At 45.2% G+C, this 14,376-nt stretch overlaps 1 protein-coding gene across 1 annotated transcript; it reads right to left on the bottom strand.

Annotated features, from left to right (window-relative positions):
* Positions 1-3,402: 3,402 nt before the first annotated feature.
* On the bottom strand, positions 3,403-13,580 carry LOC310997465 (P2R1A-PPP2R2A-interacting phosphatase regulator 1). Its single transcript, XM_083987173.1, has 9 exons — positions 12,792-13,580; positions 12,041-12,125; positions 11,192-11,248; positions 9,629-9,675; positions 9,485-9,542; positions 9,300-9,364; positions 9,162-9,217; positions 8,288-8,372; positions 3,403-7,584 (listed from the first exon to the last, which is right to left on the bottom strand). Exons 1-9 carry the CDS (start codon positions 12,890-12,892, stop codon positions 7,461-7,463), a joined length of 678 nt encoding a protein of 225 aa, XP_083843299.1. The 5' UTR covers positions 12,893-13,580; the 3' UTR covers positions 3,403-7,460.
* Positions 13,581-14,376: the final 796 nt, after the last annotated feature.

Here is a 14,376-nt window from a genome sequence, read left to right as displayed (position 1 = left end):
AATTGAAATTGCACTCATTATCTACTCCCCCTCATGTGGACTAAGGGCTGGGAGAAGTTTCAGAGTCCTCCGTGGCTTCTCTGAGTTACAGGGGGTCTCGGCGTAGCAGTGCATGTCCATATAACGGTTGCAAGTGGATACCAACTGTCTTCGTAACAAAAAGACACACCAAAAAACATCCAAAAAGCTCCATGCTGCTCGTATGTAATGTCCGTCTTGTATTGAAGCCCCAAAATGCGAAATTGTCCCGGAAAAATTAAATAAGTCTATATTTCAAGCTTGTTTTGTAGCGGAAGCTTCTCAAAGCTCCTCTTCCCGGTTCGTCAAATTTGGACGAACTGGGAAGAGGACAGACCCTGGTTCGTCCAAAGTGGACGGACCAGGAAGAGTTTCTGCTACAAACAAGCTTGAAAAATTGACTTATTTAATTTTTTTTCGGGAAAATTTCGCATTTCGGGGCTTCAATACAAGACGGACATTACATACGAGCAGCATGGAGGTATTTGGATGTTTTTTGGTGTGTCTTTTTGTTACGAAGACAGTTGGTATCCATTTGCAACCGTTATATGGACATGCACTGCTACGCCGAGACCCCCTGTAACTCAGAGAAGCCACGGAGGACTCTGAAACTTCTCCCAGCCCTTAGTCCACATGAGGGGGAGGAGATAATGATTTTCAAAATTTCAATTTTGGGTGAAGTATCCCTTTAAAAGCGAAAGAAGCCGAGTTAACGTGACGTCATCGAACGTCTCATTTTCTCCGACCAGCGTCCAAAACCAAAGATGTTTACAGAGAGGCAGGAGACTCAATCAGCCAGAAACCTCTGATTTGACTCCATGTTGTCACCGTTGAGGTTATTGATCAGTGATCAGTGATTATTGATCAGTGATTATTGATCAGTGATTATGGGTGCTGAGGAGCGACTGCTCTGCCGGAGCGACATGTTGCTTTAATACTGAACCAACGTGGACGACAGGAACACGAACAGGAAGGACGACCACGCACAAGCTTCCACCTTCACCGACTCACATCAACTGACACATGACATCACTATGGAAACGCAACAACCTTCTTGATTCAGAAAAAACAGGACTTTTTTTTTTTTTGAGAAAATATATATTTTTAAATAAAAATTAAAATTCCTGCTGTTTGTCTGAATGAATTCAGCGATATGATGATAAGCTCGTTTTTTTCTGACACATGAAAGTCTCATGTTATTTTCTTGTTAGGAAATTCTTTATTTCTTATTTCATCTCTGCTCATAAATTAAACTTTGTCTGATCGCTGCTGGTAAAGCTCAAGTTCGTTCAGATGTTTCGCTCGTCTAAACTTAAGGTTTGTTTAACGTGATGTTGAAAACCAGTCTTCAGGTGTGTGTGTGTGTGGGGGGGGGGGGCACTGATGTTGGCATGGCAACACCATGAAGATGTCATCATCTGATTGGATCTCATTTAGATCAGCAGCTTCAATAAAACAAACTGGTGTTTAACAGGGCCGTTGCTAGGAATTCTGGGCCCCCTTAAAGAATACTAAAGTGGGCCCCTCCCCCTAACTTTTCCAGTTTTTTTTCTTAGACTACGTATGTATTATCATTTTTTATTTAGCCTTCTTTGTTTTGATGCTAATGCAGCATTACACTGCAAAAACTCAAGTATCTTAGCAAGAATATTTGTCTTATTTCTAGTCAAAATGTCATTTCTAGTCAAAACAAATCTCATTATACTTAAAGTAATACACATCATATTAAAAGTAGCTTGTTTTTAGACAGTTTTTTTTTTTACTCCTTTCAAGCTGATTTTCACTTGGAATAAGTAGAAAAAATCTGATAGTGCAACAAGTTTTTCTTCCTTATTACAAGCACAAAAAACCTGCTTTCACTGGCAGATTTTTCTACTTATTTCAAGTGAAAATTTGTTTGAAACAAATGAAAATTATCTAAAAACAAGTTAATTTTTAGGTAATGAGTCTTATTTTAAGTGGAAAGAGATTAGTTTTGACTAGAAATTAGACATTTGGACAAGAAATAAGACAACTATTCTTGGAAAGATGTTGAGTTTTTACAGTGTACTATGAGTATTAGTCAGGGTTTTACGCAGAATAAATCAGTCATACAAAGATTAGACTACTGGGGTTTTTTATGGGCCCCACTGGGCGCTGGGCCCCTAGAATTATCATCACCTTTCTCCCCTATACAACGGCCCTGGTGTTTAATAGCAAACAGGAAGAAGATGGGAGATGTGTGGGGTTTGGCAGGTCAGGACAACACACACACACACACTGGTCTTCATCATCACACTTAGAGAATCTTTGCGTTGTGCTGATTTTTGGCTTTGAAACATTCTTTTGAGCACGAGAGTGAAAAGTGGTCCATCCACCTGGAGCAGCTTCTGTCTCAGCTTCTGTGCAAACTCAACATGAACACAGACCGACTGACAGCTGCAGTCTGTGATTGGGTGGCTCCTTGTTACGTCTCACTGACTCACTGACCCTCAGCTCACTGACACATCAGTCTGTCTCTGCTGCCTTTAAGGGGAACTATGCAAGTCCAGTTGCTTTTCTGCTGTTTTGCTAAGGCCGGTTTCGGACTACACAATTTTTTTTAATCTTTCACAACGGTCACCATGTCAGAATAAAGGGATATTTTGCCATAATCCCTATTATATAGTCATAGGAGTAGATTCATTACCTTTAATTGTTGGTGCAAGCTGTTTTTAGATCGGTGGGGCAGAGACGTGAGCTCTGCACCGGCGCGCTGTATTTTCGTCTTTCCCTCATCAAACTCATCAAATACACAATCCAACAACTCCAAAACGCTCTGGTGGACAAGTTGTGACCTGCACATTCACCACGCTATGAGATAATAACACAACGTTACCAGACTGAGTTGTTTTCGAGGCAGATGCGTAGCTGGAACTACAATCCATTCACACGTGTCAGTAGCTTCAGCAGAAGCTCTAGCGGCCGGCGGCCAAAGGGGCGGGACTTTCAAGCAGCGCGGAAGATGTGTCCACTCAGGCGCTCTCAATTTCTCCCGCTGTGAGACGGTCTTTAACTGGTTGCCACCACGGCGACGCTCCTCATTTATATAAAGTTGAACTTCTCTCAACTTCTATTTGACGCTCTCGATGCGACGGACGCCCGTCAACGCCAGCTTCCATTGAAAATGAATGACTTCCGGCCGCGCAACGCTCCTGGCACTTTCGGTGTGAACGCACAGTGACTTCAAAGCGCAAGCGCAAGTACTTATGAGTATTTGCTTCATGTGTCATAATGTCATAATTATCCGTCATTATCTCATAGCGTGGTGAATGTGCAGGTCACAACTTGTTGGATTGTGTTTCGATTGATGAGGGAAACATGGAAATACCGTGTGCCTCCATTGCACATTAGCTGCGCAACTCAAGTTTCTGCTCCGCCGTTCTAAAAACAGCTTGCACTGACAATTAAAGGTAATGAACCTACTGCTAAACCTATAGGGGTTATGGCAATAGGCTAATTTGCCAAAATGTTGACTATCCCTTTAAATGATCCCAGTGGTATAATTCTTGCTGTGTCTTGGTCGGGAGACTGTCATCAGGGAGGCGTCACAACAAAGTGTCCATCACGGCTACTGACTGTAGCGCTGTGTGATGCTAGCGGTCTTCTGCTCAGACACGAAAAACAAAAGGAAAAGAAATCAAAAAGGATGTTGGAGCTGTTCCTGGTCTGGTGAAGAGGACAGTGACCGACACTGAGACGTAACAAGTCAGAAGTGAAGCAGCAGAACGTGACGGAGTGACGAGTCCATACCATAAAAACATGACGTCACGTCACTGGGAGCGACATTGCCGCCCCCCCCCCGGCCTCGTCATTGGGTAGGAGGGGTCACCATCATAAAAACAGCTTAGTACAGATTCTATGTACAAACATGTCACAGGTGACGGGTCAGGTGATTGAAGTCGTTTAATCTAGTCTCCTGTGGCTCCGCCCCCCCGCGTGACAAACATCTGTAGGCACGGCGACAAAGATCGATAGGACGCGACTGTACAAACACGCAATATTTTTTTTCCCCAGGATGGTAGGGGAAGGTCCCGCCTTTTTCGCCCCTGATTGGCTAGATGAGCTCTCCTCTGATTGGTTGTTTGATTTGGCCGCGTCATCTCACAACAGTACTGCGAGTAAACTGAAATAGGTATAAACCTAGAATGACACTGTCAGTGATGCCTTGGCGTAGCGGTTTGCATTTTCGCCTGCGGTGCGGCAGACTCGAGTTCAATCCCAGTTGGTTTCACGTTCCGATACAGTTATTTTTTTAAATTTATATTCCAGGTTTACACTTTGAGTTTGAGTGAGAAGTGCAATTGTGCCATTGGTTGGGTTTAGGCAATGACGAAAGGAGTTGGTTAAGTTTAGTAAAAAGACCAGGTAGAGGCTAGACAGGCCAGATAAGTAGAGAGAGTCCAGATAGATAGGCCTGGATCTGCATTATGGCCCTTATCACACTGGTAGATTGCTGACAGCCTGCCTGCCTGCATGAGAGAGCCCTTCTAGCCAATCAGAGGCGAAAAAGGCGGGACCTTCCCCTACCATCCTGGGGAAAAAAATATCGCGTACAAACACTGAGAGCTGAGGAGCGGCTGGACTCGACGGAGCTGATCCCATCTGCCCCGGGGTCACCACCGCCTCAGTTTGGAATGAAACCATCAAAACGTGGACCTACCGTGACGACATCCGGGAGATACGTGCAAAAGGAACTGATTCCCGAAGCGTGTTCGTCACCGTTGTGCAATTTTAACTTGAACTCGACACTTCACGACTGTCCAGAGAGAGTCCCGTTGTGATGAAAGCAGAAGTTAATCAAAGGTGTCGAGGCCACGCCCCCTTCAAGTGACCGCCGACACCGAGCGTGTGCAGTAAAACAGGAAGTAGACCGTGACAACAAGGTCAGGAAACACTTGAGATCAAGTCAGTCACAGCTGAGGAAGAGCCAATCAGGAGCCACCTTGTAAGCTGTGACATCATTGTTTCCAAAGGTCTCCAAAGTGTGTGTCCGTCCACACTGCTACACAACCCTAGTTTCAGGTTGTTGTTTTTTTTTTAAACTTCCCCAGCTGCATTTCTGAGAGTCTCCGTTTCTGTGGCGCAAAAAACGCAAAAAGTAAATTGGTTTCAAAGCAAAAGCAAACGTCATGGGGGCGGAGCCTCAGATTACCACTGACTGTAACGGGCAAATTCTTACATATAAAAAGGGAAGTGGAGCTGCTAACATCCGTTTTGAGAGCAGGTGGGAGCTGTTTTTAACCAATCAGAAGACATTCAAGAAGAGTAGGAAGGAAAGAAGGAAAGAAGGAAGGAAGCAGGAGAGCGATAGAGCGGAGAGAGCGTGGCTGCTTCAGGTTCAATCTGTACAATCAAAATGCTGCAGGCCGTGGAGGAGCGAGCGCCAACCAGCCGCTCCCACCGTCATTATTCACATTCTTCGTTCCGCTGCCGACCAGGAGTCGGGACGTCACGGTCTCGTCGGAACCGGAACAAGCCGACAACCTGAGTCTGTCAGGTTTCCTCGAGAGAATCCAACGACGACGATTCCTTAAAATACAAAAAAAAAAAACTCCAGCCTCGGTGTCTGAAGCCGACGTCCACGTGTGAACATCTGGTTTGGACTCAAACGATCGGTGACTTTGGGTTCGGACAAAGACTTTTTTTTACAGTTTCACTGGATTCTCACGTTTCTTTGTTTTGTTTTCATTTTTTTACACTGAGAGTCCAAGATGGCGTCTGAAGGTGGAAGTGATATGATGCGGAGAAGTCCAGATGTTCCTCCTGACTCAGGAGGAAGGAGGACCTCGACTGATGGTCCTGGAGAAGGAGCAGAGTCCAGGCTCCGCCCACAGCACTACGTCTTCATTTTTAAAACAAAAGTGATCTGGATCCACATGAACACACACACACCTGGACAACCACAAAGTGTGCGTAAACAGGAAGAAGTTTAGGAGCCATCTTGGATGTCTACGTCTTCCTTTACAAAAAAGGAGTTGGTTTTTCGACAACACACCCCCAGTGTTTTTAAAAACAAGGTCGAAATGAAGTGTTTTCGAACCTTGGGGGTGGACAGAGAAAAACACAGCAGGTAGCAAGTTTAAAGGGATACGTCAACATTTTTTTTTTTCGTCTCTTGCCTCACTCCCGAGTCCATGACAAGCAGATAGACACCATCCTTTCGACTGTGCGTGCAGTAACGAGGGAAATACAGGCAGAGCTGGCGCACCGCTAATTAGCTTAGCTCAAATGCTGGAACGCTAGCTTCCTATTTCAAAGTAAAAGCACAAATTCTATCGTCATGGTTTTCTGTATGTAAAGGGAAACAGGTGTTTTATTTTGTGAAAGTAACCGGAAGTGCGTTGGTCACAACGGCTAGCTTGAGTATAGCGCCAAATTCGTCCGAACAAAATTGTAAACAGCTGGTATTTAGACAAATTAACGACACACTGCTGATCTAAACGGCTACTTTCTCACCTAAAAATGTTTGAAATGTTAGTGAGTTTAGAACTAAAATGAAATCAGCTTCGGACTGCTGATTTCGGCTCGGGTAGTAGGCAGGCTAACACTACCTATGCACTTCCAGCGTTTGAGCTAAGCTAATTAGCGGTGCGCCAGCTCTGCCCGTATCTCCCTTGTTACTGCACGCACAGTCGAAAGGATGGTGTCTATCTGCTGGTCATGGACTCGGGAGTGAGGCAAGACACGGGGGAAACAATTGTTGGCGTATCCCTTTAAAACACAGGAAGTAGTCATGTGGGCGGAGCCTCCATTCCTCCAAGTGCTTTGACTCATTGGAGACAGTTCAGATTCATTGTCTTGATTACAACACAAGACTTAACACGGAACATCCAAAGAGCTGGAGCTGACTCCACCTGGTCCCAGGCTGGTCGTCCCGTCCTGACGCAGCAGAGGAATCAGACGTATGAACGTTAAGAGGTCACTCTTTGTTCGTTTGTCCTCATTCGCTGTGACAGTCACCATGGAAACAAGTTTTACTCTCGAGTCTGATTCGGGTTTTCCCTCCGTGCGGAAGCTAGATGACACAACCAGCGTGTCTTCAGCTTCTCTAAAGGTTCCTCCAAAACTCGCAATGTCACTGCTTTAAGTGCGATTGGGGTGAGGGGGGGGTGAGGGGTGAGGGGTGGGGGGGGGTCTCCTGAACCTCCTGAAGCCTCCGACGGCTGAGCTGGGATTAACTGAGGAGCGACTGGTGTGGAAGAGTCCATTAGGGCCGCAAACAAACTGTCCAAGTGTCCAAAAACCTGTCAATCACCCGTCCATCACACGGCCACAGGAAGTGAAGGCGGGTCAAACAGAAATAAGGTGCAATGTGGGGGGAGGGGGAGGGGGGTCGAGGGTCGTCCAGGTTCCGCTGGGCCTCTGGAGACGCTGGCCTGCTCACACAGTGACAGGGTCCGGAGTCTGAGGTTGGGGGGGGGTTAGTGTCCAGGGTGCTGATGGGAGCTGAAGGGGGTGAAGGAGGGGGGAGGGGAGAGGGAGAGGGGGCTGGACTGAGGACTGACACCTCCAGCTGGTGGAGAGTCGGCTGTAGACTGGGAGACACTGGGGAGGGATGGGAGAAGAGGGGGGTGAACGTCAATCATTGATTCATTGATTTTTGATTTGTGTGGTGGCCTGGGAAAACCGTTCACATGGTGGGATTTTGACATTTTCATTTTTTTATATTTCCATAAACTAGAAGTTTTCAGCCATTCAAAACTGTTTGAATAACTGAGATAGCCCTTTCAGACCAAAAGTGATGGGCATTTTAATCTATTATGACCAAAAAACTGAAAAGTGAGAAAAATGGCTTTAAATAGAACGTTGCTGTTTTAACCCTCTAAAGACGAATGTTTTACAAAACATTAAACAACTTCTGAACCGTTTATGATAGAGATGAGCTGTAAACTGTATCTCAATCGTGTGGTTTTCTGCTTTCCAAGGGTCCTTGAATGTTACCTCTACAATAACAACGGACCAGTCTCTAGCGCTGCTGCTGCAGAAAATGAAACGCTTTACTCGCCACAAAAACATAAAAGTAACTACTTTCCGTTTTGTTTTCTTAAAATATTTATTCACCACGATGTAGTAGGGAGTTCAAAGTACCAGAATCACACAAAATATCAAAATCGTGGCAATAGTACTTTTCCACCTATTTTGGCTATTTGCCACAATAGAACATCAGCGACTTCTGACGGGTTTTCCCAGGCCGCCACACATATATTCTTTGACACGACTGAGTGTGTGCATCTGAGCTGATCCTCACCTGACTGTGTAGCTGCTGCGGTGGGCGGGGTCTGTTACCCCGGCAACAAAAAGCTTCTTCGGGGGTCCATCAGACTCCACTCCCCCTGAGACCAAGGTACACAGATTCAGACAGAAATCAGGTCAAACTTCAGTTTTAACAAATGGTTGCAACATGAAGACGTGACGACTGTTGAGACTTTGGAGGCGGAGCCAGCAGCTGATGCTGTGATTGGTCAACATCCAGACATAACATCCAACAAAGAAGAGGACAGAGAAGAAGAGGGATACAGAGGAAAAGAAGAGGAAGACAGAGGAGAAGACAATAGAGGAAAAATAAGAAGACAGAGGAGGAGGAAGAAAAGAAAAAGAATACAGAGGAGAAAAAGACAGGAGAAGAAAAATAATACAGATGAAAAGAAGAGAAGAGAGGAGAAGAAGACAGTGTAGGATAAGGAGGAGAAGAAAAATAATACAGATGAAAAGAAGAAAAGAACAGAGGAGAAGAAGACAGAGGAGGAGGGGAAGAAAAAGAATACAGAGGAAAAGAAGAAGAGAAGAGAGAAGAAGACAGTGTAGGATAAGGAGGAGAATAAAAATAATATAGAAGAAAAGAACAGAGGAAAAGAAGAGAATAGAGGAGAAGAAGACAGAGGAGGAGGAAGATAAGAAAAAGAATACAGAGGAAAAGAAGAAGAGAAGAGAGGAGAAGAAGACATAAGGAAAAGAAAAAGAATACAGAGGAAAAAAGAAGACAGAAGAGGAGGAGAAAAAGAATACAGAGGAAAGGAAGAAGAACAGAAGATGAGGGGGACACTGGTAAGTGACCAATGAAAGGAGGCGTCAGCCACTGGCCCCGCCTCCATGCTGAGTGAGTGTTGGAGCAGCGTTCCTACCTTTCCTCTTGAGCGGTGTGAGCGCCGGCCACCGCACCGTGCCGCTGACCGCTGGTCTGTGGGTCAGAGAACAGGTGTGAGAAAACAAGCGGCTGAACCCAGATCAGAACCAGGTTGTCTCTGTCTCTGTACCAGTACCTGAACCTCCGTGTGGGGCTGGGGGAGGAGTTGGGTGTGACGCCGCTGTCCTGCGACTGGAACCACTGAGGAAGAAGAGGAGGAGGGAGAGGAGGGGGGACAGAGTCCATCAGTCTGAACCGAAGACTCCACAGGAAGCAACAAGAGCAAACCTTCACAATAAGAGCGCAGCAGTAGACGCTTACCACTGATGTGTGGTCGTGCCAATGGCTGACTGGAGGAACTGGGATCAGACTGGAAGCACTGGGGGAGGGGAGGGGGAGAGAGAGTTAGTGAGACTGGTGGTGAAGTTGGGGGGGGGGTGGGGGTAACAGTGGGGGTGGGGGTACCTGAGCCTCTGCAGACTCCCTCTGAGGGTCATCTCCATGTTCTCCTCCTGTTCCCAACACAAAGACATAAACCGCTGTTATCAGTTGCCATGACGACATACAATAAAAAATAAGTTAGTTACTCTAATTTATCACCAGAGAAATTAGAAACTTGAGATGTTTTTAGATGAATCTAGACGACAAAGTGTGAACTTCATGTTTGTGTCTGACTGTGACTTGGATAAATGTTAAAGCTCAAATTCAATGCACATCATTTTACATAAAATTAAAAAAAATCAGATTAATTAACTTCAGTATGTTGGAGGACACCCTCCTTAAAGGGATACGCCAACTTTTTTTTTTTCGTGTCTTGCCTCACTCCCGAGTCCATGACAAGCAGAGGGACACCATCCTTTCGTCTGTGCGTGCAGTAATAACAAGGGCGATACAGGCTCTATTAGCTTAGCTCAAACGCTGGAAGTGTATAGGTAGTGTTAGCCTGCCTCCACCTAAAGTCATCAGAGAAACTCTTCAGCAACTCTTAACGGAAACCGACCGGCCGATCTTCGTCTCAGAGCTGACAAAACTCTCCGGTAAGGCATCTTGAGCGGTCAAATGTCGCTAACGGGACAATCGGTCAAAACGGAGGGATCAAGCAAAGATGGTTAATTTTGGTTCAAGCTAGCTACATCAAGGGTAGGTTAGCTTCCTGTTTCAAAGTAAAAGCACAGATTCTATCGTCATGGTTTTCTGTATGTAAGGGAAACGGGTGTTTTATTTTGTGAAAGTAACCGGAAGTGCGTTGGTCACAACGGCTAGCTTGAGTAGCGCCAAATTCGTCCGAACACAATTGTAAACAGCTGGTATTTAGACAAATTAACGACACTGCTGATCTAAACGACTACTTTCTATCCTAAACATGTTTAAAATGTGGATAAAGTGATCTATTTACAGAGTTTAGAGCTAAAATGAAATCGGGTAGGAGGCAGGCTAACACTACCTATGCACTTCCAGTGTTTGAGCTAAGCTAATTACGGGCGATACGGCTCTATCTCCCTTGTTACTGCACGCACAGTCGAAAGGATGGTGTCTATCTGCTTGTCATGGACTCGGGGGTGAGGCAAGCCATGAAGAGAAATGTTGGCGTATCCCTTTAATATTTCATTATGCTTCTTTTATTAATTCGTTTTTTTTTATTATTATTATTTAAATAGATTTAATATCTATTTACTTTATTTTCTGCTTTGTTCTCAGTGTATTGCTGGGTGTAGGTTTAGTTGTAGCACTGGCTTTAATGTCATATTGAAATTTAAGCATCACTCTGACACAACATTTTAAAATCAAAATCAACTGGTGTGTGTGTGTGGAAGAAAAACTGTGTGCACAACGGACAACAACAACAAAATGAGATTAAATGAATGAGTGAACATGAGACAGTGTAGCTGAGTGAGACTGTGAGTCATGCACTGTTGGGATGAAGTCGTTCCTGTGATGGTGTGAATGAACAGAGGAGAGAAATGTTTGGAGGGGGAGGAATAGGAGGACGCCTGTCCGTCTATCCCCCGTCCTCTTGTCTGTCCTCACCTGCCTCTTCTGGTCCAGTCGGTCTCCGGTCAGAGAGAAGGGAGAGAGAGGGACGAGCTGGGAGACGGGAAGAGAGACAAGTGACGGTCAGCACGGCGACGGTAACCAGGGGGAGGAGCTAAAGCAGATATGATGATGATAACTGATGTGGGGACCAGGAGGCGGTCCTGTCTCTCTGCCGCTCAGATCAATTCCAGTTACTTCATAGAAAACGATGCCATGGTTGCTGTGTTGAGTTGATCCTCATTAAAGGGATAGTTCACCCAAAATTCAAACTCGAATTTTCGGAGTCCTCCGTGCCTTCTCTGAGTTACGGGGGGGTCCACGTAGCAATATTTGTCCATATAATGGTTGTGAATGGTGCTCACTTTTCTTCACCCAAAAAGACACACCAAAAAACATCCAAATACCTCCATACTGCTCGTCTGTAATGTCCCTCTGGTATTGAAGCCCCGACATGAGAAATTGTTCTGCCGGTCAGTGCAAATCACACTGGGAGCTTCCGCTACAAACAAGCTTAAAATATAGACTTATTTAATTTTTTTTCGGAACAAGTTCTCATGTCGGGGCTTCAATACAAGAGGGACATTACAGACGAGCAGCATGGAGGTATTTGGATGTTTTTTGGTGTGTCTTTTTGGGTGAAGAAAAGTGAGCACCATTCACAACCATTATATGGACAAATACTGCTGCGCGGACCCCCCCCCCCCCCCGCCCCCCCGTAACTCAGAGAACGGAGCAGCTCCTAGTCGACATGAGGGTGAGTAGATGATGAGTGAAATTTGAATTTTGGGTGAACTATCCCTTTAACCTGATGGACGTTGGACTAGGAGCTACACACACACTGACCTGTGATGGACAGCTGGGGTTGATGGACACACTGCTGCGTCTGTATCGAGCCGAGGACACGGGACTGAAGACCGTCATCCCGTCACTGAGAGAGAGAGAGGGACATGGACGCGTTCACAGACAGACGGAGAAAGAGAGCAGAGACAACACAGACCTGAGTTGTGCTGCTGGACTCAGCTCATTCATTCATTACCCCGAGTATTTTCTCCCATCAGCAATGTTTTCATGATCCATGTAATCTCAAAATTACTCAAACTATTAACTCATTATAAAATATTAGCAGATAATTCTTCTAATGAACGCATGATCAATCATCTGATTGTTGCAGCTCTTAATCAGTCGGACACAGACTGGTTTGTGGACAAACATCTGAGTTCAAAAGCACAACAACAACATAATCCATTGTGATCACAACTCATTATGTTCCAAATCTCAAATACATGCACTACACAATTAAATGTGAGAAACAAAAGAATTAAACAGCAAACATTTTAGAAATCTAAATTTTAGAAAAGCATTAGGCCTAATAAAAACAAGCCTTTCTTCAAATGTTACTCTTTACTCAGAAGTTTTGGTTTATTTCATTGATCACTGCTTGGTGTATTCAAACGGTGCCGAATTACAGAGAGGCCCTTGTGTATTAATAAAATGCCTGTAATGAGATGTGTTGAGTTTCCTGTAGACGAGGAAAGTATGTTATGAATGTTATACTGGAATTCGGTGGTGCACATTTAGGTGTAGTACCACTGACCTGACACCAGTGATCATGGGGGCGCTGTTCGACCTGCGGAGAGCCCCGCCTCCTGTCCCGCCAGCTGCGCCTGCGCACTGGTCCACCTCCATCCGTTCCATACCTTGGTTCACAGCCCCGGCAGCGGCGGCGTAGGTAGCCGGCCTCCGACCGTCTGACGGCGGCGTCCGGTTCTACTCGAGCCCGGTGGAAGCCCGACCCGCAGGCCTCACAACCAGCGAACCCAGAGTCGCCTAGTCAGCGGGCTGAACACCGAGGCTGCCCACCCTCTACCGCATCTCCCCCCGATAAAAGACCTTATCCGAGTTTGACCGCGGATCTGAGCGACATTTAAGGGCCGCAGCTGGGCTCCACTCGTCACAGTCTCGAACCCGAATTTAACGGCTCCGTGAAAGCGACTTAAAACACGACCCCCGCGCAAAAACACTCGACACAAAGTTTGGTAAACTACAAACTATTAAAACTCACTCGGCGGTTCCCGCTCAGCGAAGAAACTTTTAATTGAAGTCCGCACAGGTGACGTGACTTTTGGGATTAGCTGTTGAGCTAACTTGGTTTGCAGTAAAAAAGCTCCAGTCAAGAGATCAGAAAACCGCTGAGCAGCTGCTCTGGCTCTGGCTCGGTCCAAGCCGGACCGGCCCCCGTCCGCAAGGAGACTCGGTTCGTCACAAGGTCCCGAAACTATCCGAGCGGGCTCAGTGGGAGGCTCGGACTCCCCGAAACTTAACAGTTTGAAAGATTTTTTTACAACATAGTCCTTCACCAAATAGAGGTAGTTCACCAACTGTGAAAACAGCGCCACCGTCTGGCCAGAGAGACAACTGCAGCCCACAGACTGGGTAGAGACAGTCAAGTCAACTTTTATACAGTTTAAATTGTGGTTCTCACAGTGTCCATAACGGGGATTAGATTTTTTATCATTCATGTTTATATCATGTAATTCTTTTCTTATTGAATCCTATTTCTAAGTTGTATTTTTTTTTTTTTTTTTTGCAAAAATGCATAAAGCCTCTCAGAACACCTACTGAATGAGTCTGTCAGGCAGAAAGTCAGTTGACAAGCTACAGTGAACCAACCTGGAAGAGACACAAAGATACAACAGAAAATGACACAAAACAACCACACAAAAAACACAACATCAAAGGTCTGCACAACAACTGCAACAATAGACATAGAGAGGGCAGTTCAAACATATTTTTCATTCAGTTACATTTTCCATAAATTAAATTTAATCAAAACAAAAGATTAAAAATACGATGGAAAAGTTAAAATAATAATTGTAGATTAATGTTCTATCAATTGATGCCACTCCCCCTTTCCCCACTGTAATAATAAAGTTACAACACCAAGATGACTGTCATGTTCTGCAGCTGAGAAATTACAAGTAGCCTAAAAATAAAAATATGAACCACACCACAATGAGAACATCATGGAAGACAGAACTGACAGTGATCAGCCAACGCTACATTATGGGAACAATGTTGGAATGATGTCGGAATGCTGTGGTGCTTCCTTTGTTGTTGTGAATCCCCCCAAATCCTCCATCTGCTTTTAGTAGTCTCCAAAAAAGTGGTGAAACAGGACA

Source organism: Trachurus trachurus (assembly GCF_905171665.1).
Source record: "Trachurus trachurus genome assembly, chromosome: 14".
Lineage (NCBI taxonomy): Eukaryota > Metazoa > Chordata > Actinopteri > Carangiformes > Carangidae > Trachurus > Trachurus trachurus.
Note: the sequence above shows the minus strand (reverse complement) of the source record. Positions and strands in the feature narration are given on the sequence as shown.